This window comes from Colius striatus, chromosome 15 (genome assembly GCF_028858725.1).
Source record: "Colius striatus isolate bColStr4 chromosome 15, bColStr4.1.hap1, whole genome shotgun sequence".
Classification (NCBI taxonomy): domain Eukaryota; kingdom Metazoa; phylum Chordata; class Aves; order Coliiformes; family Coliidae; genus Colius; species Colius striatus.
In genome coordinates this window covers 7,458,270-7,485,726 of record NC_084773.1, presented here as the reverse complement: position 1 = coordinate 7,485,726, position 27,457 = coordinate 7,458,270, and the positions used below count along the sequence as shown (strand labels likewise).

The 27,457-nt window shown below is 62.1% G+C and overlaps 3 protein-coding genes across 3 annotated transcripts; 2 read left to right on the top strand and 1 right to left on the bottom strand.

Annotated features, from left to right (window-relative positions):
• Positions 1-5,410, top strand: SLC38A3 (solute carrier family 38 member 3). Its single transcript, XM_062008228.1, has 15 exons — positions 1-146; positions 276-360; positions 455-570; positions 1,066-1,139; positions 1,222-1,314; positions 1,402-1,483; positions 2,243-2,325; positions 2,435-2,493; positions 2,986-3,159; positions 3,284-3,363; positions 3,786-3,886; positions 3,988-4,112; positions 4,558-4,702; positions 5,098-5,201; positions 5,306-5,410. Exons 1-15 carry the CDS (start codon positions 37-39, stop codon positions 5,408-5,410), a joined length of 1,536 nt encoding a protein of 511 aa, XP_061864212.1. The 5' UTR covers positions 1-36.
• A 3,079-nt stretch (positions 5,411-8,489) lies between these two features.
• GNAI2 (G protein subunit alpha i2) lies at positions 8,490-22,473 on the top strand. Its single transcript, XM_062008090.1, has 9 exons — positions 8,490-8,659; positions 16,220-16,262; positions 16,443-16,584; positions 16,921-17,081; positions 19,309-19,437; positions 20,436-20,565; positions 20,797-20,950; positions 21,298-21,505; positions 21,594-22,473. The coding sequence occupies exons 1-8, from the start codon at positions 8,542-8,544 to the stop codon at positions 21,486-21,488; spliced, it is 1,068 nt and encodes a 355-aa protein (XP_061864074.1). The 5' UTR covers positions 8,490-8,541; the 3' UTR covers positions 21,489-21,505; positions 21,594-22,473.
• A 1,081-nt stretch (positions 22,474-23,554) lies between these two features.
• Positions 23,555-26,519, bottom strand: GNAT1 (G protein subunit alpha transducin 1). Its single transcript, XM_062007932.1, has 8 exons — positions 26,414-26,519; positions 25,098-25,140; positions 24,852-24,993; positions 24,608-24,765; positions 24,392-24,520; positions 24,177-24,306; positions 23,916-24,069; positions 23,555-23,745 (listed from the first exon to the last, which is right to left on the bottom strand). The coding sequence occupies exons 1-8, from the start codon at positions 26,517-26,519 to the stop codon at positions 23,555-23,557; spliced, it is 1,053 nt and encodes a 350-aa protein (XP_061863916.1).
• Positions 26,520-27,457: the final 938 nt, after the last annotated feature.

The window sequence follows — 27,457 nt, the reverse complement described above, 5'->3', positions numbered from 1 at the left end:
AGGAGAGCCCACAGTGAGCCCAGCCACCTCCCCACCATGGATGCCACGAACATGCCCCTCCAGGCTGAGATGGTGGAGCTGGTGCCCAACGGGAAGCACACGGCCACGCTCACCACCTCCACTGTGCCCTCGCTGGCAGGTGACAGGTAGGGACCCTGGGACAAGCAGAGGTGCCAAGAGCTTGGAGGTGGGGGGGTGTCCTTCTGGCTGCTGGCCACCCTTGCAGGCACAGGATGGGTCATGGCTTCAGCCTCACCCACCTCTCTGGTTGCCAGGTTTGAGGAGAACCAGTCCAGTGCGGCGGAGATGGAGGAGTTCCTACCCCATGGCACTGAGAAGAAGCAGACCCACTTCACTGATGTGGGTATTGGCATGGGCACTGTGGTGGTGGTGGGATGGGGTAGCTCCCAGTGTGACCAGCATATCCCCTCCCTGCTGTGTCTTGTGCCTCCAGTTTGAAGGGAAGACGTCTTTTGGGATGTCCGTCTTCAACCTGAGTAATGCCATCATGGGCAGTGGCATCCTGGGACTGGCCTACGCCATGGCCAACACCGGCATCGTCCTCTTCCTGTGAGTGCTGTGTGCCCCTGGGGGCTTGGCTGGGGGGCTGGGTCGGGGGACTCCTCCAAGGGCATTGGTGGGTACGGGGGGTGCAGGCAAGAAAGGAGTCCCTGGCTTGAGGTGATGCAGGGACCACTGTGTTGCTGCCTGAGCAGTGTCTATCACTGGCATGAACCCATCTGCCCCGTTGGGAGCTGTGCCCCACTGAGGAGGAGGATGATGGAGGCTGGACCTCTCTAGTACAAGCTCATTTTCCCACGTGGCCCAAAGGGTGCAGGTGATGGTTCCCCTTGGACAGGGAGACATGGGACCCTCAGGGCTGGGGCAGCCCCGCGGCTGTGAGGTGCCTGTACTCTGTGGCTCATCCACCCTGTGAGCACCCAGCCAGTGCCTTGGTGAGGGGCTGAGTGGCTTGCCAGGGCAGCTGGCTGCCTCAGGCTTTGCCCCACGGCTGTGTCCAAGCCTGGTGCTGTGACCCACGGTGACGGTGCTGTCCTCCTGCAGCTTCCTCCTGACGGCAGTGGCCCTGCTCTCCAGCTACTCCATCCACCTGCTGCTCAAGTCTTCAGGCATCGTAGGTCAGTGCCAGGTCCTCGTTGAGACCATGCTGGGGAGTTTCCCCTCCCAACCCTCATGCCACCCCCACTCCCCATCCCACAGGCATCCGTGCCTACGAGCAGCTGGGCTACCGAGCCTTTGGCACGCCGGGGAAGCTGGCAGCAGCCATCGCCATCACGCTGCAGAACATCGGAGGTGAGGAGGGGCCGGGGGAGAACCTGCTGGGGCTGGGGGCTGAGACTGGAGCACGCTGGTGCAGCACAGCCTTGCTCTGCCCCACAGCCATGTCCAGCTACCTGTACATCGTCAAATCCGAAGTGCCTCTTGTCATCCAGACTTTCCTCAACCTGGAGGAGAAGACCACGTGAGTGCCTCCTGCCCACGCTGCCTGGGCCTTCCCCAGGCAGGCGCCGGGGCCTCAGCTCCAGCTGTGCAGCCCTTGGCAGGGATTTACTGCCATTAAGCCACTACTATTTTTGATAACTGTCAGTGCTGAATAAGCCCTTGGGTGAGATTAAACCGAGCTGAACTTCCAATCCCCGCTCCTCACATCCCCTTGGGATCAGGCATTCCTCCTTGAGCAGGGCTCGGGGCTGTGGTGTGGGGGATGAGAGCTGTGGTTGGGAATGGGTTCCCCCCCCACCCCATGCCCATGTCTCCAGCTGGTGGCACGGGAGGTGAGAGCCAGGCAGATGGTGGGCAGAGCTAACACTGGGAGTGGTCCAGGACTCAGCGTCCCAGACAGGCTTGACCCTGCATGTGGGACCAGGGCTGAGCAAGGGGTTGTCCGGGGGCAGCTGCCTCTTCCTGGAGATGTTGAGGATGTGGCTGAGCGCCCTTGCAGATGCTGGTACCCCAGGCTGATCAGGGGCAAATATGTGCTCATGGCAGCTCTGTCCCTTGAAGATGCACCCCTGTGAGGGGCAGGCAGGCCTCCGCTTCAGGGGCCCTCAGGGATGCCATCTCAGGGGTTGCTGGAGATGCTAGCACAGCAGGGATGCCAGCCTTGGAGGATGCCAGCATCCCTGGGTCCCCATGGAAAGCAGACAGCCCCCTGTCAATGGCTGCCTGTGCCTCCTGTGCTGCAGCGGAGCTGGGCAGTGAGCAGAGCCTCTGCTTCCAGGGACTGGTACATGAACGGGAACTACCTGGTGATCCTGGTTTCTGTCACCATTATCCTGCCCCTGGCCCTCATGAAACAGTTGGGTAAGTCACGAGATGATGGTGCCAGCCTGGAGGTGGTGGGCAAGGAGGGGACAGCCAGCCAGAGTGGAGGTCCTGCCTCTGCCCACTGGCCACTCTTCTCCCTCCCCAGGCTACCTCGGCTACGCCAGTGGCTTCTCCCTCAGCTGTATGGTCTTCTTCCTCATCTCGGTGAGAACCCACCAGTCTGTGCTGGTGGCTCGGGGTGCTGAGCAGCCCCCCCTTGTGCTGAGCAGTCCTGCCTTGTGCTGGGGTGTGTGTCTGGGCTGTGTGCTGCGCTGTGCTATGCTGTGCTGTGGTGGCAGTGGGGACAACAGGCGCTCGGGGCTGTGGAGCTGCCGTGGCAGTTGCTGTCACACTGCTGGGTTATTTTTGGCTGAAGGAGCCAAGTGCTGGGGAAAAGGAAAGGGAGAGGGTGCCGTGGGGGAGAACTCACACGTGTGGCCCCTCCATGTGCTGCTGCTCTGCTCTACTCTGCTGCCCACCCTCACGGGGACAAAGCCAGGGGGCACCATTGCTGCAGGCACTGCTGTCAAAGGATGCCCTGTAGAGGATTCCCATGGGGCCACTCTTCCACTGCTGGGTGCGGTGCTGCCTCCAGCATCAGGTGCTGAGGTGTGATGGCACCAGTTACTGATCATCCCCTTATTTTCCTCACCCCAGGTCATCTACAAAAAGTTCCAGATCCCCTGCCCTCTCTCTGAGCAGCAGGGCAACTTCACAGGCAGTCTCAACAACACTCCTGTCAGCACCAGCGACTACCAGAATGGCTACACTGTCCTCCAGGCACCCGACCAGGGCACCTGCACCCCCAGCTTCTTCACCTTGAACTCCCAGGTAGGGATCTGGGTTGCACCCCTGGGGCTCTGAGTGAGCATCCACCCCGTGTACCCCATGAAGGCAGGTGGTCCTGGCACTTGTGGCACCTGCCCTGGTGCTCACCCGCCCTCCTCTTGCACAGACGGCATACACCATCCCCATCATGGCCTTCGCCTTCGTCTGCCACCCCGAGGTCCTACCCATCTACACTGAGCTGAAGGAGTGAGTCCTGAGTGGGGTCACCCATGGGAATGGGTAGGATTTGTCCAAAGCCCACCCAAAGGCAGTGTGGGACCTGCACCAGGGCATCGTGGGGAGGTGGGTGATGTGACCCTGGGTGGGTGGGTGGATGGGTGGTGGGTGACAGGACCTGGGATGGGTGATGTCAGTCCCAGGAGGTAGGTGACACAACCTGGGGTGGGTGGATGGGTGGTGGTTGATAACATCCCTGAGAGATTGGTGATACAACCTGTGGTGGTAAGTGATACCACCCCTGGAAAGTGGGTGTTATCACCCCGGGCCGGTGTGTGATCTGACCCACCACGCAGCCCAGGAAGGGCTCCAGCATCACCCCTTCTGACTGGGTGGGTGCTGTGGGGTGGGCTGGGCCATGGGGGCTGTGCTGAGCCCACTGTGTCCCACAGCCCCTCCAAGAAGAAGATGCAGTGCATCTCCAACATCTCCATCACCGTCATGTACCTCATGTACTTCTTGGCCGCCCTCTTTGGCTACCTCACGTTCTATGGTGAGCCCTCGGGGAAGGGGCTGGGGGTCTCGCCAGCGTGCTGGCAATGGGGGGTTGGCACTGCCGGGTCTCACCCAGTGGCTGCCCGCCCGTGCCTGCAGGCCGAGTGGAGTCAGAGCTGCTGCACACGTACAACAAGGTGGATCCCTTCGACGTGCTCATCCTGTGCGTGCGCGTGGCCGTGCTGACGGCCGTCACCCTCACTGTCCCCATCGTCCTCTTCCCGGTGAGTGGCCCCATGGGGGTGCCAGGTGGCCATCCCTTAGATGAAATGGGTCCCCGGCACCAGGCTCTGGGAGGGGAAACTGAGGCAGCGATGGGGGCTGAGGCCCTGATGGGGTGTCAGGGATCATCGGGGCTGCAGGGATTGGGGACTAGGACTGTCTGGCTGTCAGAGACAGGGCTGGAGTGGGAGTAATGGGGACCAGTGGGGTTGTAGGGACAGGGCTGGGGTAGGGGAAGGAGTGATGGGTACCCGTGGGGCATCAGGATCAAGGCTGGGGCAGGGGAATGGGTGGCAGCACTGTGGGAATGTGGCTGGGAAGGGATGCCTGGGACCGGTGGTGCTAAGAGGACAGGGCTGGGGCAGGGGCCTGGCAGGGCTGCAGGGATATGGGATGGGGTGGGCCCTGGCTCCCAGGGTGGCCCATGACCGCCATCCCTGTCCCCAGGTGCGCCGGGCCATCCAGCAGATGCTGTTCCAAGGGAAGGACTTCAGCTGGATCCGCCACATCGCCATCGCTGTGATCCTGCTGACCTTCATCAACCTCTTGGTTATCTTCGCCCCCTCCATCCTTGGCATCTTCGGCCTGATTGGTGTGTGGCAGCACCCACCCCTGTCCCCCCAGGCAGCACACAGCCTGGCACTGGCCTGCCTCAGTTTCCCCTTCTCACCGTGCTGGGACCAGGTGGCATGTGGGGGGTCCCCATCCCTTCCCTGTCCTGCCAAGACAGCTCCTGGGTTGGGGTGCCAGCTGCTTGCCGTGCTGCTGGCCGGTGTTTCCCTTGAGCCCCGGCCCCATGCCAAGGCTCTGACTGTGGAGGGGGGGTGTGGGACTGTGCCAGGACACAGTGTCCCTGGGTTCCTGGAAGGCTTTGCCAGGGCTGGGGGTGGTGGGGTGGGAGGGGATAGAAGCTGGCCCAGCAGCGGGACTGGCAGGGCTGAGCGTGAGGTGGGGGCTTCCTGCCCACTCTGTTCCTGTCTGCTTCAGGTGCCACCTCTGCTCCCTGCCTCATCTTCATCTTCCCTGCCATCTTCTACATCCGCATCATGCCCAAGGACAAGGAGCCACTGCGCTCCACCCCCAAAATCCTGGTAAGCAGAGAGGGAGCAGGGACAAGGATGGGGGTGTCAGGGCTGGGCTGGGCTCGGCACCCCGTTGTGCTGGCCCTCCCTGACCCTCTTCCCTGTCCCCACAGGCTGCCTGCTTTGCCCTCCTCGGAGTGCTCTTCATGATCATGAGCCTGAGCTTCATCATCATCGACTGGGCCACGGGGGGAGGCAAGAGCGGTGGCAGCCATTAGCCAGCACTGGGTGCCCACGCCAACCTCCCCCCACCCGCCAGTGCCCCAGGGAGAGCCGGCCCCGGGCTCAGCCCCTGTGCTGAGGCCCCGCCACGCTTCCCTGGAGACCTTCCGCTGTTGCTGCCCATCCCTCGTGCTGGTGGTGAGGGGGCATGAGCCATGGCAGGCACGGGGACTCCCCAGCCTGTGCCCGGGATGGGGCAGCGAGCCAGGGGTAGCTGCTGTGCCCCCCTCCCCGCTGCAGCTGGTACTCTCCCTGCTCTGCACCTCAGTTTCCCCTTCGGTAAAATGGGGAGAATAATACTGCCCTACCTCACCGGGAGCTGGCTGTCAGGTGGAGCTCATCCCTGCACACTCAGAGCTGCTGGCAGTGGGCACTGCCGGGGCACAGGCACTGCCCACCACGGGGCCAAGGACCAGGGCACTTCCTTCCCTGGCCCCTCCAGACAGCAGCGAGAGCCCTGATGAACAGTGTCTGTGGGGCACTGGAGTCCTGCGGGCTGGCTGGACCCACGGCAGCACCCACGCCCATGTCTCTCCCTGCTGGTCCCTGGCGAGTGGTCACCCCACTGCCCTGGTGTCACCGGGCCACCCTGGCACCTCGTGGCCAAGTGTGGTCATGCCGCAGTGGTTGGCGGTACCCAGGGAGCGGTTGGCTCTGGTGCCCACGGACGGGACCCTAGTGACTCCCAGGCCACGCTTGTGGACATGGCACGCTTGATGGAGGGGCTTGATGCCCACTGGCATCCTGCCCATGCTACAGCCCAACTGCCCCGAGGAGTGTAGGGCAGGGCTGGGGCCAGCAGTCACTGGGGTCAGCTCAGGGCTTCAGATCCCCCCTGCCATCTACTTGCCCAGGTGCCAGGGTGTTGGACACCTCCCTGCAATCCAAACCGGTCCTGCTCGCCTTGCACCTAGGACCAGCACCCAGTCCCCTCCATCCCTCTGCCACCCACCTATCCACGCCACTGGGACACCCCACACCACGCCAAAACCCGGAGAGCAGCTCCCCCACTCCCCTCCTCCCTTCCAGGGGTGGGGGCAGCTGGGCAGGGGGCAGCATGGGCTGGGGGGGGGGCTGTCCTGCAGCAAGGTACAAAAGAGATGTATTTTTTTACCGGGGTGGTGGAGGCTGGGATGTTTTTATAAATACTGTATATAAGAGTAGATCTTTTTTAATGTGTTGTGCTGCTCCAGGTAGCTCTGTATTATGTACATATCTATGTGGGGTGGAAGCAGGGGGGTGTGTGCCACCCTCACCTTGGCCTTGGGGGCCCTGTCATGTGGCCGCCCCTGTGCTGTGCCAGGGGATGATGCTTTGAAATGATGGGTGGGGGTGGTGTCTGTGCTGGTGAGGAGGCCAGGGCGAGCCTCCAGCAGCGAGAATAAAGATGTGACAATGCCCATGTGTCGGGGCTCACTGGGGTGGGCGAGGGGCTGGCACGCAGGCTGGCACCGGCACACCAGCGACCTGTGGGCACGCCTGCATGGGGGTACGTGGGCAGATATGGAGACAGGGGGCATGTATGAACACTCCCATGCACCCATGGGGACAGACAGGCACAGGCAGGAGCACTCCCATGCACCCCCAGGGTGGGTGGCAGAGGTCAGGCTGAGGAGGCCAGCCCAGGGGTGGGAGGCTGATACCAGGGTGGTTCGCCACCAAAGTCAGGCTGTGGTGGCCACACAGCCACCCTGGTCAGGCTGGTGTTGCTGAACCATCTCCCTAAGGTGGCAGAACATTGAGTCAGGCTTGGGTAGCCAGTCAAACACACAGGGGTGGTCACCCCCTGAAGCTGGGCTGAAATGGTGGGCCACTGAGATTGGACTGGGGTTGCCAGATGGCTACTCTGGGCGGTAACCTGGCACTGTTCGTCCAGGGAGGCCAGATGATTCCCTTGGGGGCTGATGGACCAGCCTGGTTTGGTCAGGGTGGCTGGATGACAGCCTCGGGGTGGTGGGTGGCCTAAGTCAGGGTGAGGTGGCCACCAAGGTCAGGTTGAGGTGTCTGGACTGTCACCCAGGGTGTGAGGCTGCTGAAGTTGTGTCGGGGTGGCCGGTTGAACACCCCAGAGTGGTTGGTTGCTGAGGTCAGATCAGGGTGGCCGGGTGACCTCTCTGGGGTGATGGGGCCCCGAGCTTGAGTGGGCATGGCCCACCCCATCCCGGGGTGGTCAGCAGTTGAGGTTGGGTAGGAGTGGCAGAACAAACACCCTGGTATTGAACACCGTGGTGTGTCTGGCTGTCAAGGCTCAGGTGGGTTGGCCAAATGACTACCACGGGGTGGTTAGCAGGTGAGGCTCAAGCAGGGCGGCCAAATGACAACTCTCCCAAAATGTTCCCGTATTGGTGCATCAGAATCTCCACCGACACTGGGCTCCAGGCTTTTCTCCTTACCCTGACACTCTCCCATCTCCACACTCGGGATTGTGGAGACTGTAAAGCTAAAGAGAGCTCCCTCCTCCAGCAAAGTGGAGCTGCTTGTTGAGGGCTGAGCCTCTCAGCGCAGGATGCGACAAGCAAGTCCGCAAGGTCTGAGCTAACCCCGTGACATCATCTCTCTACAGACTGGCACTGCTGGCCCCCGAGGCCGCACCTCCCTCTCTGCACCCAAAGGACCCCTGTCTCATACAGCCGCACCCGGACTCCATCTCCCTTCCCATGTCTGTCCCGGGCACGCCGTGACGCCACAGCGCGTGTGCCGGGGACACAATGATCTCACAGCCGCGTGTGCCGGGCACGGCGTGACCCGCCGTGGCGCCACTGCCCGCTGCTGCCGCCTGGAGCCCGCCGGCGCGCCGCTCAGGCCCCGCCCCCTCCCGCCAAGCCACGGCCAAGACACGCCCCTTCAGTGGCCTCTCAGGCCACGCCCCCTCAAGACCCGCCTCCCATTGGCCCCTCCTCCCATTGGCCCCGCCTCTCATTGGTCCCGTCTCCCATTGGCCCCGCCTCCCGTTGGCCCCGCCTCCCGTTGTCCCCGCCTCCCGTTGTCCCCGCCTCCCGGCCCCGCCCCGGCGGCGCGGCCTCGTCCCCACCCTTCCGGCGGCCCCGCCCCCTGGCGGCGCGCAGGGCCGGGCGGGCAGAGCCGCGGGCGCGCGCAGGCAGCCGCCGCCGCCGCCGCCGCCGTCGCCATGGGCTGCACCGTGAGCGCCGAGGACAAGGCGGCCGCCGAGCGGTCCCGCATGATCGACAAGAACCTGCGGGCGGACGGCGAGAAGGCGGCGCGGGAGGTGAAGCTGCTGCTGCTGGGTGAGAGCCCCGGGGCACACCTCCCCCCTCCCCTCCCCTCCCCTCCCCTCCCCTCCCCTCCCCCCTCCCGGGACCCTCCGCTGGGCGCCGCCGCTCCCCCCCGCGCCTCCCCGGGCTCGCCGCTCCCGCTGGAGCCGGGCAGCGCCGCCGCTCTCGCCGTGCCGCTGGGGTACCGGCCCGCCGCGCCCCGGGGATCCCCCGGGACTGGGATGCTGGCCCCAGCCCAGGCTCGGCGGTTCCGCTCCCGCACCGGGACGCCTGCCCCGCCCCACGCTTCCGGGTCGTCCCGGCCCCCCCAGGACTGGGGTGCTGCCCCCATAGCGGGGCCTTGGGGGTCCCCTCCGGGGGTCGATCCCATCCCAGCCCCCGGGTTCCCCCCTAGGAGCGGGATGTTGTTTCCCCGGTAGCCTCCGGGGAATCTGTGGAGTGAGGCGCCAGCGCCACCCCGGGCTTTGGGGATCTCTGGCTTGGCAGTGGGGTGCTGCCCCCACAGCGAGGCTTGGGTGTCCCTCAGAAGCGGGCTGCCAGCCTCGCCCTGGTTCGTGGGGTTCCCCCCAGGAGTGGGGTGCCAGTCTCACCCCAGTGTGGTACCGTCCCCCAAACCCCATTGGTGTCCAGCCTGGGCACATCCCTTTGGGGCACAGGCGGGGGCATCCGCACCCTCCTGGCTACTGGGGCCCCCAGCAAAGGCCCTGCAAGCCTCAGCACCCCATCCTGCCTGAATACCCATCTGTTCTGGGCAGCTCCTCCACGGGCACCCCTTGGCCTGGCCCCGGGCTGCCTGGGGCAGAGGTAACGGGGCCAACAGGCGGCTGCTGCCCCGCGTCTCTCCCCTCCGGGGTGCCAGGAGGGACCCGAGCCCCTCTGTCTTGCCTTTGCCCTCTCCTTGCCGTGGGGGGCTTGTGCTCTGCCCCACACGCTGCCCGCAGCGGGCAGGGCCCCGCACAGCCCATGGGCACTCTGCCCCACGGATACCCGATTTTCATACCGATAACGGGCCGCTCGCCCGCTTCAAAGCACCCCGGTGATGCTCCTGTGGGCGTTCACAGACCTGCCCTGTGCCTGTGGGCAAGGCACAGCCTTATTTATTTGAATCCATTATGTTTGTTTTACTAACTCCCAAGCGGGGTTTTTAATTCCCTTTCCAAAATTCCCAGGGAGAGCTTCACTCTGGCTGTGAGGCAGGAGCACACGGGGCTCCCACGGCACTGCAGGCGGGGCAGCGGGTCCCCAGGCTGGGCAGCGGGTCCCCAGGCTGGGCAGCGGGTCCCCAGGCTGGGCAGAGGATCCCCAGCTGCTGCCTGGGGAGTGCCAGCAGAAAATGTCTTTGGGCTCGTCGCCGTCGGCAGAGGAAGCCGCCGGCAGCAGGAAGTCACGCTGAAGCAGCCCTTTATTTGCTCAACCCCTGCCTGCCTTGAGAAATACGTACTTAACGCCTCGAAAGGCTTGGGGAACAGAACCCTTAGGGTTCGAAGGGGGTGTTTTTGTTTTTGCCTTGGTGTGAGCAGTGCCAGCAGCAAGACCCATCCTGGGGGGTGAGGGGGGTCTGCGGCGTGGCCGGGGCTCGCTGGCTGTGCAGGCTGGCAGAGCCGCTGTTTCCGGGGAGGGGAGTGAAACCCCGTGGGGTTTGCAGGCTCCTGGGGAAACACGTGGTGCCCCCTTCGCCGTGAGCCGCTCCGCTGCTGGGCCTTGCTGGCTCAGCTCCTCTCAAGCTGCTGCCCGGTGGGAAATCACGGTGTCGGGGGAGGGTTGGCACATGCTTTTGCGAGGCTCTGGGGTCCAGCATCACCCTGGCATCGTTGACTCTGGGTGCCTGGGCAGAGGGGCCTGGCCTGCTGGTGCTGAGCATCACCAAGGGGTGGCCAGGGCTGACCGGGTCGTGACGTGAGCCTGTCCCATGTCCCGCTCTCTGCCAAAGCAGAGGGAGGAGGAGGACAGCCGCGCTCCCTTCTGCCAGGACCAGCATTTATGGGTGGCATTTCTCAGCTGGTTTCTAAAGCCAAAAATAGAGTGAATTGGCCCTTTTTTGATTTTTTTTTAAATGCTATGTTTTCCCCTTGCAGCTGTTCAGGTGTAAGTAGTGCTGGAGCCTTGGCTCACTACTGTCCGTTTCTGAGCTGAGCCACAGACAGAAAATCCTCCTGAGCTAGCTGGGGAGGTGGGGCTGGCATTGCCCCCCACCCCAAGGCTGCTGCTTGTGGCATCTCCCCTCCACAAGAACCCCTCAAAGTGGACATACAGTGCTGGGGTGATGCTCCCATGTCGCTGTTGCCTACGCTTTCCTATGGCTTACGTTTTCCCTGTGGTCAGAGGAAGCTTTGAGGAGAACCAGGGTCTTGCGTGAACCCAGACGGGCGCTTTTTTGGTGAGCACCATGGCTCTGGGGAGTGCTTGGCAAGGCAGGGCTCCACGGTCCTCCCTGGGGACTACAGCATCCTCCAGAAACAGGGAGCCAAAATCTGGGAGGGAAAAAACATTAGAAGAAAAATAGCTTCTCCCTTTGTGAGAAATCAGCCCATGGCACGATGAGGAGACGCTGCTTCCGAGCACTGCCTGGCTCGTGCCAGTGGCTTGTGCCATCCCGTAGCTGTGACTTGGAGCTGCTGGTGTGGTGGTGGCCACTGGCACCCCAGAGGGCCTGGGGCTGACTGGGTGCTCGCTGACACCTGGGCTTGCTGCTGGATGCTGTGTGGGGCCGTGAGCCTGCTTCTGCCTCTCCTCAGCAGATGAGTTGGAGAGGGATGGACACATGGTGCCGGTGCAGCAGGGGCTGGCAGGACCACCCCAGCCTGAAGGATTTCCTCTGGCAAACAGATTGCGTGCTAGATAGTTTGACTCTCCACTCTCTGACTGAGAGAAGACCCAAACAAAACCTCCTCAGGTTTTGGAGAGGCCAGGAGCTTCTGTGGAGTGCTGCAGTTGGCTCTTCAGCATTGCCAGGGCTCAAAACGCTGGAGTCCCTGGCTGTTTCTGCTGGGCAGCGGGGAATTGAGGTTGTGCCCAGCCCACGGGAGCTGGGCTGCTCCAGGATCAGCGGCAGGCAAGCGGTTGCTGCGTTCAGAACCCCTAATTCCTTCTCTTCCTTTGGAGGATCAGGAAAGCAGAAGGGTTTCTCAGCCCCTCGGGAGGCGTTAGAGGCTGGGAAGGTGCTGGTGGGTTCATCCCGTTGATCCCCAGTGGTTTTCAGTGCTGGAGGTGCAAACCCTGGGGTGAGGATGCACCCCTCCCAGGCTGGTGGCACGGGGTAAGTCCCACAGGTCGTGCCTGGGTGAGCCAGTAGCAGGGGCAGGGCTCAGCAGCTTTATTTTTTTTTTTCAGGGCTTGCATAAAAATAGAGGAAGGGAGGGACCAGCTGTGACTTTCGGAGGCTGCGGTGCCCCGGCGCTGCCCTGGGCTCGCGTGTGAGCTGCGTGTTCGGCTGTGCTTTGTCCTGCCTCGGGGTTTTGTTTTCGTCCTCCTTCCTGCCCCAGCCCAGGGTGCTGGGAGTGGATCAGGTGCCCTCTTTGCTGGGGACACCACTGGAGCCCAAGAAGTGTTTCTGGCTATAGAGCAGGAGGTGTCTCGGTGTGAGGGGAGCAGGGAAGAGGCTGGTGCTGTTGGATCACTAGGAACGCCACATCCAGCCTGCTATGACCGGCAGCTGGCAGCCAGGCCCTGGCACGGGTCACCCCATGTCCCTGCTGGTGATGTCGCTGGTGCAGGCAGCTCCCTCTGCTCTGAGGTGAGCACTTCAGCTGTGCCCAGGAGGAGCAGCAGGCTGCTTTGTGCTGAGCCGAGCCGGGTTTTTATATACATGCATTAGAAATCTATGGGATGCAAGTAAAAGCATATCAGCGTCACTGCACCAGAGCCGCCCCGCGAGGGGGATGTGAGGGGTGTCGCGCTGTCCCTGTGCCTGGGACACCACCAGCTGGGGTGGCACGGTGGGTGATGGTCATCAGGAACCTCCTCCTCTATGTCTGAGCCCTAACATGATGCTGGTGATCCCGAATGTATCCGGGAGGAGGGGGACAGCTCACTGCTGGGACCTGCGTGGCCTTTCCCCAGAGGGCACGGAGGCAGCGGGTGCCAGCGGAAGGGGAGAGGTGCTACTCTGGTTCTGGCAGAGTGGCAAAGTTCTGGGGTTCCTGGAAGAAGCCCAGAATAAGGATGGTTTTGTCCAGCTCATGGGCTGTGTTTGCTGTTCTCCCTGCCCCAGCAACCATCCCCAGCCCACCTCCTCCTCTCCTGTCTGTCCCCCTCCTGCTCGTTCATTTCTATTTCATTTATTTTTATGTGGGGTTTTTTTCTCTGCATCTTCATTAGCTGCCTTGGATGAGGGGGTCCAAGCCTCCCTAGTGACCCCCAATTGTTTGGGGTCCCACCTGGGGCCATGGCCTCTGATGTGTGGAAGCTCCCGGGGAGCAGTCAGCCCTGCGCTGGGCCAACCAGCCCCTGGGAGAACGCCCTGTGGTGCTGTGGGGCTTTAAAACAAGGCAATTCTTTTTACAGCAATTTTCCATCTCGTTTGGGTAGGGAGGAAAATGTCGAGGGGGAATCTCTTCTTACAGTCATTTTTTGAGTATTGAGGGGAGCTCTGCTTTTAACACACACCTTTGAAAGTCCCCTTTGATGGCAGGGAACCCCACAGGTGCCAAGGGGGGTGGGCTCTGCAGCCATCCCTCTGCCCAGTTGTTCCTCTGCCTGCAGGGAAGGGGAATTGGTGTCTTTGGCAGTAAAACCCCTCAATAAATCCCTGCTCAAATAATAGTTGCTGTTTGCTGGGCTGGGAAAAGTTGCCGGCGCAGCGGCTGGGGCCGGGGTACCGGGGATGGGGATGGCTCCAGACCTGCTGGCAGATTCAATTCCAGCTTCTCCCCCATAATAAGGAAAATTTTCCATCTGTGCATCGCTTCCATCCACGCCTGGATATTTGAAGGCAGGAAACAGGATGGTGTCGTGCAGCAAGATGGAAAATCTCCTCATGGTGATGAGGGGTGAGGTGGCCCCCAAACCCTGTGACCAGCTCCTTAAATATATGGCATCGAATACCTGCTGCTCAGAAATGTAGTGCGTATATGGGCAGCAAAATCCACGTTAGCTGCCACCTTCATTAGTGGACTGGTTTGGAGCCAGGCAGCTGCTTGCTTGTTTTACACTTTTAGAGATTATTTTTAACAAAAGAAAAGGTGGAAATCAGTCCAAGAGAGAGATCTCCTCCTGGCTTTGACAGGAGTGGTGCCTGGTCCTGCTGGGCAGGGCTGGAGGAAGCCCAGGCACGGGGTCAGCCTGTGGCAAGGGGCTTCTCTCCCCTCCCACCCCGATGACTGGCTGCTGTGAGGGGTCTGAAGGACGTGAAGCCTGTCTGGTGCTGCCTGCCTCCTGCCAGGTTTGGGCAGGAGAGTGGAAGTCAGCAGCTGGCAGCCTGCCCGGGGATTGTTTTGGGGTTGAATGGACGGCAGCTGGGGTTTTCCGGGGATTGGAAACCCTTCCCCTCCGCTGTACTCGCCCAGGGGGGCCGGGAGGAGGGAAGGAGCCAGGAGCTGGGGAGGGGAAGTTTGGGAGGGAAATGGCTGGCCTCAGCCATGGCCACTCTGCCGAAGACTGGCCCAGTCACCAGGAGGACCCAGGGCAGTTGTCCCTTCCCAGGCAGGTAGCAGATGTCAAGCAGAGCAGCAGGCTGAGGGACAACTATCTGACTTGTCATCCCAGGGATGATCCTAAGCAGGGTCCTCCCTTGCCTCGTGCCTCAGTTTCCCTGTCCTGGCAGCCGTCGGTGAGCGCAGCCAGCCCTGGCCACTGGGCTCAGTAGTACGGGGTGGTGTTGTCAGAAACCAGAGGTATTTAATGGAAAAAATGAAGGGATGTGCTGAGTCCTTCCCTCCCCCTGCTCCCAGTGCCGGGCAGCAGCTGCCAGCACTGACCACGAACACCAGCCGTGCTGCGCCGGGTGCCGCGTCAGCATCCCAAGGGCGCCGGGCGAGAGCCCCCGCCACGCCGATCGCTCCTCTGGGCTGGGCAACGCCTCCCCCTCGGCGCACACAGCGTGGAAACCATTGTGCAGTGTGGTCGTGGCAGTAAATACGGGGTCTGCATGGCTTCCATACAGCCCCAACCTTGGGGGGCTTCATGCCCTGAGCAGTGCCTGCGGTGATGTCCATAGGGATACACCTAGGCTGCATGTCTGCTGATGGCACGGGCAGAAGGCATTTGCTCCCTGTTGCCATGTCTCAGCTGGCATGACAGACTGTGTTTTTCCCAGTTAATTATAGCATAATCTTTTTTTTTTAATGTCTTCTTTTCCCCAGCTCCTCTGTAATCTCTCTTCCCACTCTGGCCGTGCCGGCACAGCCCTGCTGCTGCCTGCTTGGGGCCCCCCGGCAGGGCAGCTCCGTGGCTGAGGGCAGCAGCGGGGGCACCCGCCGACGGGACACAGGGCTGGGCTTGGCCTGGGGAGATCCTCTGGGATTTGCACCCTGAGGCAGGGACCACGCTGGTCCCTGGACGAAGGGGACTCATCCTGCTGGGTCCTGGGGTGGAGACGAGCCAGGCCCGCATCCATCTCAGTGACACTGCCTGCCTGGACAGGGAAAGAGGGACATGCGTCCTCGTCTCTTTCAGCTTCCCCTTTCAACTTCCCCTTTCTTGCAGCCAGGGTGACTTCACTGCTTCCTCACTCCCAGCTGGGGCAGGGAGGGCTGGGCCAGGAGCTGCACGTTGCCTGCACAGGGGTGCCATCCCCAAAGGAGACAGGGTGGTGGAGGGGGAGCCTCAGGTGTGACGGCTGTCCCCTCTGAGACCCTGGCATCTTGTGTTTGGATGCTGGAAAATAAAGCCAGCCCCAAAGCTGCTGGCTTTCCCCGCTGGCAGCCGCCTCCACAGCTGGGCTGGGGTGCGGGACCTGGCAGCCTGGGAAGCCCACGCTGTTTAAAAAGCAACCCAGGGGTGGCTGATCACTCCAGGAGCTGCTGATGGAGGCAGCAGCTTGTTCCTGAGCTCACTGGGGTGCTCAGCTCCTGTGACCTGGCCTTCTCCCTCTACGTGGTGGCACAAGCATCTCCACCTTGGGCTGTGGGCTTGTGGCAGGGCTGATGTTCTGCTGTCCCCCAGGGCAATAGGGACATGGGATGTGGGGTATGGAATGCAGCAGCTAAGCTCTGGCTCTGGCTGGAGCTGGGGTGGAGGGTGACAGACAGGGCTTGACCCCCTGTTGCAAGGGACTCCCCAGTCCCTGGCCAAAGCCAGGGTTGCCAGTCGTCTCAGCTGCAGCATACTGGGACTGCAAGGTCCAAACCTTAGTGTGTTGATGCCATTCTCCTGGTCTGGAGCAGGTGTTGTTTCTCCTCTCTGAAGCTATTGCAAGGTCTTCCCCAGGCTCACATTTTCCTCCCCCTTCTTGGCCCTGACGTTCTTGGTGCCCATCCAAACATCTGCTCCGGCTGGTACCATGAGCTCTTCTCCAGTAGCTGACACCCTCACTGTCCTCCCTCCCTGGGCTGAGGGGTGGGTCTCAGTAGGTTGGGGGTCCCAAGCTTCAGGCAGCAACCTGACTCCTCCTTCTCCCTTCTCATTCCTTCTCAGGTGCTGGTGAATCTGGGAAGAGCACCATTGTCAAACAGATGAAGTGAGTAATCCCCACACCATTGCTGTGGCCAACACGACCAGGCTTCAGCCGTGGCCTCTGAAACCAGTCGAGGCTGCGGAGAGCTACCCATCGGTGTGGCTGCAGAGGTTGGGTGGGGGACAGGAGCCTGGGGTGCCCCTCAAAGGGCTAACCTTGCCCACATCTCTCCCCTGCCCCCAGGATCATCCATGAGGATGGCTACTCGGAGGAGGAATGCCGGCAGTACAAAGCGGTGGTCTACAGCAACACCATCCAGTCCATCATGGCCATCATCAAGGCAATGGGGAACCTGCAGATCGACTTTGGAGACTCCTCCAGAGCAGTGAGTGTCCTCCCTGCTCCTGTTGCGCCTGGCAGGGATGGGGGTCCTCAGGGGGCCAAAGCACATGCACCCAAAGCTGGACCAGGATGAAGGCTGGCCCTGCCCAAGCTTCTTGTTCTCCAGCCAGCCGTGACCTGGTGCTGAGGAGGGAGGACCTAAAGCTTAACCCATGGGTGGCTCCCCCAGGGTCTTGCTGCTTCCTCTGGGCCTCGTCCCCATCCACCCCTGCAGCTCCTGCCCTGCCATCCCGCTGGGACATGGTGGGCTCTGGTCAGGTGCCCTGGGGCAGGGTGAGCTGCCACAGCCCCGTGCCCGAGCCCTGGCTTTTCCCCACAGGATGATGCTCGGCAGCTGTTTGCGCTGTCCTGCACTGCCGAGGAGCAGGGCATCATGCCAGAGGACCTGGCCAACGTCATCCGGAGGCTGTGGGCTGACAACGGCGTCCAGGCTTGTTTTAACCGCTCCCGAGAGTACCAGCTGAATGACTCTGCTGCCTAGTGAGTACCCCAGCCCCTCTGCCCAGCCTGGCTGGATCCCAGCCCTGCAGACCACGTGGCTCTTCCTCAGCAACAGAAAATCCCCCCGGGGACTGCTGTTCCCCGTCGATGGGCTGGCACTGCCATTTCCCACCCGGCGCTGGGGCAGAGCCTGAGCAGAACTGGGAAGGTGGATGTTTCGAAAGCTGTTTCCTCCTCTGGCAGGGTACAGCCTGCCCCGGGGGGGTTGGCACCGGGGCATCCCCCTCCTGCCACTGCTCTGTGCCCACTGCCCTTCTCCAGGGACGCTCTCCCCTCGCCTCCCTGAGATGGCTTCCCTGTCCTTGGCACGGCCAAGGATCTTGCAGCCCTTCATGGGCTGTGAAGGCAACAAAAAGCCTCAAATACAGCACAGGAGACCCTTAGGGCTGTGTGGGATAAGTAGGATGCATGAGAGGCTTTTCTCTGAGGTTATATGGACAGACTTGGCATTGCATATTTGCCAGGAAACTAGTGTTTGGGTAGATAAATTGCCTGCATCTGACTGAGTTTATCCCTAAAGAGATTTGATAAATAAGTTAATCTGCCTAAAGTATGATGGCTGGAAAGGGTGGTGTGGCCAAGGCTGTGTTCAGCTCACAGGGTTCTCAGACACCTCGCAGTACAGCAGTGCCAGGGGGGTGCCAGGAGACCACCACCAAGGCTGCCATCCACCATGCTGGGGGCTGCTCGCTCCCTCTTGGCACCAGTGGCTGCCTCCTCTGCACTGAGGTCCCTGGGGGGCGAGGTGGCAGGAAAGCTCCCGGGGGTCAAGTGTGTGCTCAGGAGAAACTCCTGCCAGCGCTTTCCCCTGGCATCCACAGCTTTCGCTTCCTCCTGCCTGGCACCTACCCCCCTCCCCAGCCCCCGGCCCCTCATCCTGCCCAGCCCTTCCCCCCAGCAGTGCTGTGCCGTTCCCCGGCAGTGCTGTGCCATGCCGTGGGTGCTGCTTTGGAGGTGTGGGAGGCCCGGCAGGTGCCTGGCAGCTCACACAGTGTGAGCAAATACATCTGCCAAGTGTCTGCGAAATGAGGGTCACCCTAAGTGCGTTTAGGGAGTATTTGGCACTTACAAGCCTTGGACAAATAGTAATCAGTAGTCTCCCTGGGCTCTTGGCCCACGTTTCAGCAGCCGATGCCCGGTGGGGATGGTGCTGTGGCTGCAGTGCCGCAGACGCAGGGCACCCTCAGCATGAGGAGCCCTGTGCCACGCCTGGCACGCAGCCCACCAGCCCTCTGCCGCACCCTCAGCCCCCTCCTCAGCAGCCCCTTTGGGTGCCCAGCTCTCGGGGTGCCCGCCAGCCGCGGGGCAGGGTGTGAGGTCCGAGCGCAGCTGGCGCCGCTCGGCCCCGCTGTTGTGTTTCCTGTTTTTTGTCAGCCGGAGGCCGCGTGTGTTTCCGGCTGTTTTTGAGCCTCTCCATGGCAGCAGCGGGGCCGTCCCGCCCCCCGCGCCCGCGGCAGGGGCCCGGGCACCCACCGCTCTGCCTTTGCCCCGGCACACCGGAGGCATTCCCCGGAGCCGGCGAGCGGCCGCGCTGCCCTGAGAGCCAGAGATCCCCGAGGCCCTGCCAGCTCTAATCTGACTTTCACCAGATTATAGGGCTGCAAAGGCCTTAATTAGCACAAGCCTAATTTGCTTAAAGGAGCCCGTTTATAATAACAACTCAATTAAGGCGCCGTGAGCTGGAGAAATGGAAACCCGCCTTGATCTGCCCAGCATCCCTCCGCTGCCCCCAGGGACAGGCAGCGGGGCAGGCGATGCTGCTGGGGGGCTCGGGACAGACAGCAGCCCCGCTCCCCGCTCTCTCCAGCCTCCCTCTTCCTCGCAGGATGCTGGCCCTTTGTGTTTTTGACTATAAATGGCACGCCGCCATCGATTGTTTCCGCCGCCACCGTGGCTGGTTGCCATAGCACTGAATACTTTTCCTCTTGCCGTTTCCCCCGTGCAAACGGCTGGGGGAGTGGTGTGGGGGGAGTCCCCCGGGAATGGTGAGGGGGGAGCCCCCCACTCCCGTCTCCCCTGCCCAGCCCCTGAGCCCTCGGGACCCTGGGGTGTGGATGGGTTCTGCTGTGCTGCCCGGCTCGGTGCTGCCCACCCTGAATGGGCAATGCCAGGGGGCCCTGGGGCGGCGTGGGGACACCCTGTAGGAATTGGGGGGTGGGTCACCCCACGGTCCAGCTTCTCCAGCACCTTTCTGTTCCTCTCCCAGCTACCTGAACGACCTGGAGAGGATAGCCCGTGCCGACTACATCCCTACCCAGCAGGACGTGCTGCGCACCAGGGTGAAGACCACAGGCATCGTAGAGACCCACTTCACCTTCAAGGACCTACACTTCAAGTATGTCCAACTCTTTCCCTTTTTGCCTTTTCTAAGGCAAAACAAACCCCAGAACCCTCAAACCTTCCTCCCCGTGCTGACAAGATCCTGCTCACTCCCTGCGTGCCCCGGGCCCCCCCTCCCGCGCCGGGTTTGCTCATGGCAGGAGCTGCTGCCTCCGAGAGAGCGGAAACCGCCAAAATAGCTGGAGCAGCCTCAAAAACGCCTCTCGGGGCTGAGCCCGGGGGCGGGACCAGCCCCTGGCGAGGAGGGGAAGGGGGAAGGCGTGTGACGGGCCGTGACGCCGCATCCGCCGCGGGAGGGACGGGAAGGCGCGGGGCGAGCGCTGCCGCTGCTGCCCCTGGAACCGCGGGGCTGCTCCCCACTGAGCAGCCGTGGGAAACAGACAGGGCTCTGGCTTCTGAGGCAAAAAGCTGCCGTTGTGCACATCCCCGCGGGATTTAGTCACTTGGCAACAGAGCTGCTGGCAGAAAGATCTGGTGGGGTGCTTGTGGGGGGCTTGCACAGACCCCTGTGCCACCTCGGGGAGATGGAGACACCTGGTCCCGCATCTCCAGGGTGCCTTGAAGGTGGCAGCAAGGCAGAGCAGATGGTCTGCGGGGGCAGAGCAGTGAGGAAGCCTCCCCAGCAGCTGGGCATCCTCTGCAGCCCACAGCAGGAGTGGTGCACTGGGTCAGGCCTGCGGTGCTGGGCTGGGCACTAGCACCTCCCTCAGCCCAAGGCCCCAGCAGAACCCTGCAGTGAGCAGCAGTCCCAGAGCACCTCCTGCAGCCTGACTCCAGGGGGAGTGGTGCTGGCACCCCCTGGGAGAGGGTCACGGAGGGCACTGCCCTGTCCATGGGATGGGCAGCGGGTGCTGGTGCAGACCCATGGAGCCAAATCCCTGGGGCAGAGATGCTGCTCCTGCTTGGGGCAGCTGGGGAAGCTGAGGCAGGGAGAGGGTGAGGGTGGTGGGGCCGGAGCTGCTGCCCACGTCCCCAGCTCCCTCCCTGCCACAGGATGTTCGACGTGGGCGGTCAGCGCTCGGAGCGGAAGAAGTGGATCCACTGCTTCGAGGGGGTGACAGCCATCATTTTCTGCGTGGCCCTCAGCGCCTACGACCTGGTGCTGGCTGAAGATGAGGAGATGGTGAGTTGGGGTGGATGAAGCTGGTGCATGATCCACTACCTCTTTGTGGAGGCCTGCTGACCACTGCCTCCCTCCTCTGGTGGCCACCAGTGCTCTGGCTAGCATGGTCTGAGACTTGCATGGCCCTCAGCATCCCCTGCCCAGGCAGGAGGGGTGGCAGGTTGGGCAGCACTGGGGTGGGTGCTGCTGTGGGGGTCTGTACCCAGCTCAGGCTGCTGTCTATTGTCCCAGAACCGGATGCACGAGAGCATGAAGCTGTTCGACAGCATCTGCAACAACAAGTGGTTCACAGACACGTCCATCATCCTCTTCCTCAACAAGAAGGATCTCTTTGAGGAGAAGATCGTGCACAGCTCCCTCACCATCTGCTTCCCCGAGTACACAGGTACTGTGGGGTCCCTTGGGGTCCCTGGGTACTGTCCTGGTGGGGGAGAGGGCAGCCCCCCCTGGGGATGCTGGGGATGGAGATGGCATCTGCTGTGCCTGCAGAGCTGTCTGTTGGGACAGCAGGTGGAGCGTGGTGGCGGTTGGAGTGCCTCAGAGTGTGGGGGAAGAGGGGGAGGAGAGCTGCAAGGGGCAACAGCCCTGAAGGGGTTTATCTGAGCTTCACTCCACCCAGGGACCATCAATTCAGCCTCAGGGCAGTGGCTGTGTGGGAAGCTGAGTCCAAACCCCTACAGTGCTGGTGGCCCCAGGTGAGTGTGGGGCAACCCAGTGCCTCCTCCTCCCCAGGGGCCAACAAGTATGATGAGGCAGCCAGCTACATTCAGAGCAAGTTTGAGGACCTGAACAAGCGGAAGGACACCAAGGAGATCTACACCCACTTCACCTGTGCCACCGACACCAAGAACGTGCAGTTTGTCTTTGACGCCGTCACCGACGTCATCATCAAAAACAACCTGAAGGACTGCGGGCTCTTCTGAGGGCTGGTGCTGCCCAGGTGCGTGGTGGGCACGGGGTGGGTGTCCCCGAAAAACGGGGTAGTCCTCAGCTCCCAGCTGCTCACCCCCGTCTCTGCTCTCTCGTAGGACCCCTGGCTGCGCTGGCGGAGGAAGGACCGTGCCCCCCCCCCACTCCTGCTTCTCTCTGGACCCATCCCTCCACCCCCACTCCATGAAGAGACTTTTTGGGTGGCAGGGCATATGTCTCCCCTACCACCCGTGCTCTCACCCTACCATCCTCTCCCCACTCCTCCTCCTCCTCGCCGGCGTCACCCTTCCTGGGAAAATGAGGTTTTAATCTTGGTTTTGAACCCCGAACTGCTCCAGCCCCGCCCCGTTTCTCACTCCCGAGCCCTGGCGCTCTCACTGTTTACATTGCAAGTGTTGCTGGCATGGGGAGGATCCACGGGGGTCCCCTCGGGGCTGCCCACCCGGCCAAAAACACACTCGATGACATTCCTTTTAGTAAACCAGAAAACAAACAAACCTCCCCCCCCCACAAACCAACCCCCAACCCCACGCGAAAAACAACACCCACACCACACTGGCTGGGGCCAGGTTGCTTTTTAAAGAAACCTTTTTACCAAACTATTTAAAAGCATCAAGTGCTACGTGGTGGCAGTGTCCTCCACGGCCAGCCCACCCCTACCCGTGTGCCTTGGGGGGGGTCCGTGCCCCCCTCCCCGCCTCACCACCCTCTCCCCCGCCAGGCGGGCAGGGACTGGGCAGGAGGGTGGGCAGGGGGGTGCTGCCCGCTGCCTGTATCCCCCCCCCTTCTTTCTAAGCCTAGTTTTGTAGGGCTGTAGCTGTTGCGTTGGGCGAGGAGAGCCCGCTGTACAGAGCGGCCCCCGCTGACCCCCCAGCCCGGGGAGGTCTCAGCCGGGGCCCACGGCCTCGCTTTTTCCCATGGGGTGTTTTACCCAGTTGTTCACATGGTTTGAAATAATAAAATGTAGAAAGGAGAAAAAATAGGAGGGTAAAAAGTGTGCACTGACACTTCCCCCACACAAACACTCTATGGGCCAGGAGGGAGGGGAGTGTGTCACTGCTGGGGCATCCCCAGGTGGGAGAGGGATATGGTGGGGGATGGCATCGCCCCAGGGCCCCGGCAGCATCACCTGGGTGAGAGAGTGAGGGCAACAGTGGGACCTGTGGGAAGGGAGCTGGGACGTTGCTGGGGGAAGCGTGAGCACATGCAGCAAGGGGATGGTGGTGGTCCTGAGGGACATCTGGTACCTCTTGCACCCAGGAGCCCACAGGCGACTCCAGATCCAGACAGCACCCACGGGCATCCAGCAGCCCCCAGCTCTAAGGGGCACCTGGGGACCCTCAGCACCCAAGGGACCTCTGGTATCCCCCAGCTCCAAGGGGATCCCGGAGACTTCTAACACCTCTCAGCTCCAGGAGGTGCCCAGGGACCTGCAGCATCCAAGGAACACCCCCCCCACCCCACTGCTCTAAAGGGTACCCAGGACCACCAAGCACCCCTCAATTCTGAAGGGTCCCAGGGACCTTCAGTACCCCCAGGGACTCCCAGCACCAAGAGGCACCCAAAGACTCCCAGTATCCCTAGTGTCAGACGTTATCTGGGGACTCCCATCACCTCTCAGCTCCAAGGGGTTCATGGAGACCCACCCCAGCACCACACAGCTCCAAAGGGAACTGGGAGACTCCCAGGACCTCTCAGCTCCAAGGGGAACTCAGGAACTCCCAATACCGCCCAGCTCCAGGGAGTTCCTGGAGACACCTCCGCTCCCTCCAGGACTCCACAGGTCCAAAGGAAACCCAGAGACCCCCAGTATCCCTCATCTCCAAGGGGCTTCTGGAGACAACCCCCAGCTCCAAGGAGCCCCATACCCAGCCACACCAGGTGTCCCACAGCACTGGCTGGAGAGAGGGCTGTCAGGGAGAGTGGGGCCATGGCCCCCACCCATGAGTGGCTCTGGGGCTGAATGGGTCAAATCCCAGGGGTTTGGGGCAAGTGCAGGTGGTTGCAGAGGTGGGGTGGGGTAGCATTGGGGCTGGGGAGGGGGCGTTGGGGCTGGGACTCAGAAGAGCCCACAGTCCTTGAGGTTCTCCTTGATGATGATGTCAGTGACAGCGTCGAAGACGAACTTGACGTTCTCGGTATCGGTGGCGCAGGTCATGTGGGAGTAAATTTCCTTCACGTCCCGGCGCATGTTGAGCTCTAGGAACTGCAGCTTGATGTAGTTGCCCGCATCTTCATAGGTGTTGGGACCTGGCAGGGTGACAGTGAGCAGGGTCCCCTCCTGGGCTGATGCCCTCCTCCCAGCCCATGCCATGAGGGGTCACCTCCAAGGTGGGAAAACCTTGCTCTGTCCATGGGCGAGCTGAGGACACCACCGCCCACCCGCCAGCAGCCGCTGGGACGGCTGCCGCCACCCTCACCATCATAGTCGGGGAAGCAGATGCTGAGATGGGCCTTCTTGATCTTCTCCAGGAAGACGTCCTTCTTGTTGAGGAAGAGGACGATGGAGGTGGTGGCAAAGTAGCGGTGGTTGCAGATGCTATTGAAGAGGTGCAGGCTCTCGTGCATGCGGTTCTGTGGAGGGACGCAGCCCCATCAGCCCCGGGCAAGGACCCCCTGGACCCCTCCATATCAAGATGGGGACAAAGCAGAGGGGGTATGAGGTGGCGAGCCTTCCTCACCACTTCATCATCCTCCACCAGGACCATGTCGTAGGCGCTGAGGGCCGCGATGAAGATGATGCAGGTCACCCCCTCGAAGCAGTGGATCCACTTCTTCCTCTCCGAGCGCTGACCGCCCACATCAAACATCCTGGGCAGGGCAAGGAGGGTGATCAGCACCTCCCACTCCCTGCCCACCCCCTGGCACCAGCCCTCTCTGGGAGCTCAGCCCCTACCTGAAGTTGAGGTCTTTGAAGGAGAACTGGGTCTCGATGATGCCGGTGGTCTTGACGCGGGAGCGCAGCACATCCTGCTCGGTGGGGACGTAGCCGGGGGTCACCAGGCGCTCCAGGTCTGATAGGTAACTGGCCAGGTATACATTGGGCATGAGACACAGGCTGGCACCCTCAGAGCCCCCCTTGTCCCCCTCCCGAGTCCTGCACCCCCCGTACTAGCCAGCTGAGTCATTGAGCTGGTACTCAGAGGCGCGATCGAAGCAGGCCTGGATGCCCGTGTCCTTCCAGAGCCGCCCGATGATGTCTGACATCTCTTTGGGCATGGTGCCCTCCTCAATGGTGTCCGAGAGGTGCAGCAGCTTGCGGGCATCATCCTACGAGGCAGAGGGGCTCAGAGGGGCTCAGAGGGGCAGGGGGGTGGGGGACAGTCCCTCGCCAGTGTGGGCTGGGTGCCGCTCACCTGGCGAGCTGAGTCCCCGTACTGGATGTTGAGGGTGCCCATGGCCCGCACGATGGCCAGCATGGACTGCAGTGTGTTGCTGTAGATGATGGCGATGAACTCCAGGCACTCCTCCAGCGAGTAACCGTCCTGGTGGATAATCCTGTCAGGGAGAGGGGCACGGGGCTGAGCCAGGCACTAAGGGGTAGGTACACCAGGCAGGGCAGGCACGTGGCACGGTGGAACACAGCCACCCTTGGCACTTACTTCATCTGCTTGACGATGGTGCTCTTCCCTGACTCCCCAGCTCCTGTGGGGACAAAGCATGGTGCACGGCGGTGCCCACGCTGGCCCTTGGCACCCCTCGGTACCCAGCACAGCCGAGGGGGCACCGGTGGCTGTGCCAGGCCCATGGCTCGGGGCAGGGGGATTACTGCCTGGTGCCAGCGGGCATTAAGGCTGGGCTGAGCCGCTGTGACTAATGGGATCTGCAGTGGCTCAGCTGGAGCCGTGCTCAGGGGCCAGGGGAGGGGTTGGGGACACGGTGCTATCACAACCCCAGCACCCACCACCCGACACCCTGAGCCCATGGCAGCACGCAAGGACGTGCCCCGGTGAGGGTAGCAATGGCACCCATGGCCTCATCACATCCAGGGCACCCCTGTCCTTAGGCACAACTTAGGGGGCTGGGAGGGATCCACAGTGCTGGGGGGCTGCAGGGACAGACACGAGGGGATGCTGTGGGGTGTGTAAGGGGCCTGGGAGGGTTCTGGGGGAGGCTGCTGGGGTGGGAGGCTGGTAGGTGGTGGTGGTGAAGTCTCTTGAGTTGTTTGGGGTCAGAGGGCTGGGGAGTTAGGAGACATAGAGTGGACTGGTGAGGTTTAGGGGATACCTGGAAGCTGGGGAGTCTTAGGGTGGGCTGTTCAGATGAGTGGCTGGGTTTGGGGTTCCCAGATGAAGATGGGGAAGGAGGAGAATAGATCTATTGGACAGACTGTTGAGTTGGTTTAGGGGAATTTGAGAATGGGGTGATGTTGGGGTGAGATAGTTGGGGTTAGGGGTGTGTGTGTGGGTCAGGGTAATGTTGAAAGAGCTTTTGGGGTGGGCTGTTTGAAGTAAGGGAGGGTCAGAGAAAGTTCGGTGGGCTGTTGGAGTGGTTTGGTTAGTTTTAGGGGTGCCAGGGAGCAGGAGGTTTTTGGGGGCACTTGGAGTGGGCTGGTTGGCTTTAGGGTTGCTGGAGGTATCAGGGAAACATTGGCTGGGCTGTTGAGGTGTGGGAGGGTAGGTTTAGGGCTGCCTGGGAACGAGGATGTCTGGGGTGGGCTGGTTCATTTTAGGGGTGTTGAGAGAGTCAAGGAAAGGTTGGATGGGTTGTTGGGGGGGATTGGGTTTCAGGGGAGTGTCTGTGGAATGTCAGGGGAACACTGGGAGGGTTGGGTTTGGGGTCAGTCTAGGGGCAGGGGGAACACCAGGGTGGGCTAGTTGAGTTGAGGAGTGCCGGAGGTGTCAGAGGAGCACTGGGTGGGCTGTTGGGATGAGATGCATAAAGGGCAGGGATCCCCCCCGGGCTATCGCCCCCCTACCCAGCAGCAGCAGCTTGACGGTCCTGGCATCCTTCTCAGCGTCCTCCTTGAGCTTCTTCTCCAGCTCGCGGGAGTGCTTCTCCTCGGCGCTGGCCCCGGCGCCCATCCTCGGCCCCGCAGCCCTGCGGCTCACCCGCTCCTTGGAAGTCAGCACCAGGATGGGCAGCGAGCTCCAGCCCCCCGCCGCCTCCAGCGCTCCCGCGCCCACCGCCGACTGCCGCCCGCCCACAGTGGGCCAAGGACGGGGACAAGGTCCAGGGGGGCTGCGCTCAGCACCTGCGCCTTAAGCCGGGCCCCCCCCCTCCTGCCTGCCCTCCCCGGATAAACCCCCCTAAATCTGCAGCCGGCTGAGCTCAGCAATCCCGCGGCTCCCGCCGTCAGCGCTTCTGCCGCGGGGGGGCAAGGCAGAAGTGACCTGACTCTGCTCAGCGGGCTTGGAGCTGGGGAGCTCTGCTGGGGCCGGGCAGGGCTGGGGGTAGTGAGTGGCAATGTCCCTGTTGTCTCTATCTGATGCTGGTTGTGGCCCCCACTCCAGACCAGTGCCCATAGCCCCCCACCAGTGTCCCCAGGTCTCTATGCCCAGCATCCCCAGGTGCACCCCTCCCATGATCAAATGTCAGCCCCAGTTACCTCACTTTGTGTCCTCAAGACCCCTTCCAAGACACCCCTTTCAGCGTCCTCAGTCCCCTGGGTGCCCTCCTTGGCGTCCCATCAGCCTACTCCCAGTGTCCAGTGTCACACCCACTCCTGAGAGCCCCCAGACTCCCCCAGCAACATCTGCACATGGTCCTTGGGAAGCCCCAGTCCCCTCCGACTCTCCCCAGTATCCCAAGGACAAATCCCAGTACTGCCCCAGAGTCCCCAGGCAATACTAGTCCTCCTAGTGCCCCCAGGACATGCCCCCCTCAAACCTGCCCAACATCCAGTGCCACCCCCGTGCCCTTCTCCAGTGTCCGCAGGCCACCAATTTACCCCTCTAGAGTCTCCAGCACTTCCCCTTTGCCACTGTAGCCACCCCAGTAGAAGTGTTCCCGGAGACCCCCA

What these genes read in the sequence shown, in the direction of transcription:
- GNAT1 (XM_062007932.1), bottom strand. Translation starts at nt 26,519, where the DNA reads ATGGGCGCCGGGGCCAGCGCCGAGGAGAAGCACTCCCGCGAGCTGGAG. An exon ending in ACCATCGTCAAGCAGATGAA is followed by an intron (nt 24,994 to 25,097) that starts GTAAGTGCCAAG and finishes TCTCCCTGACAG; the next exon opens with GATTATCCACCAGGACGGTT. An exon ending in ACGGGGACTCAGCTCGCCAG is followed by an intron (nt 24,766 to 24,851) that starts GTGAGCGGCACC and finishes TCTGCCTCGTAG; the next exon opens with GATGATGCCCGCAAGCTGCT.
- SLC38A3 (XM_062008228.1), top strand. Translation starts at nt 37, where the DNA reads ATGGATGCCACGAACATGCCCCTCCAGGCTGAGATGGTGGAGCTGGTG. An exon ending in CAAGTCTTCAGGCATCGTAG is followed by an intron (nt 1,140 to 1,221) that starts GTCAGTGCCAGG and finishes CCCATCCCACAG; the next exon opens with GCATCCGTGCCTACGAGCAG. An exon ending in CACGCTGCAGAACATCGGAG is followed by an intron (nt 1,315 to 1,401) that starts GTGAGGAGGGGC and finishes TCTGCCCCACAG; the next exon opens with CCATGTCCAGCTACCTGTAC.
- GNAI2 (XM_062008090.1), top strand. Translation starts at nt 8,542, where the DNA reads ATGGGCTGCACCGTGAGCGCCGAGGACAAGGCGGCCGCCGAGCGGTCC. An exon ending in CTGAATGACTCTGCTGCCTA is followed by an intron (nt 17,082 to 19,308) that starts GTGAGTACCCCA and finishes TTCCTCTCCCAG; the next exon opens with CTACCTGAACGACCTGGAGA. An exon ending in TTCAAGGACCTACACTTCAA is followed by an intron (nt 19,438 to 20,435) that starts GTATGTCCAACT and finishes TCCCTGCCACAG; the next exon opens with GATGTTCGACGTGGGCGGTC.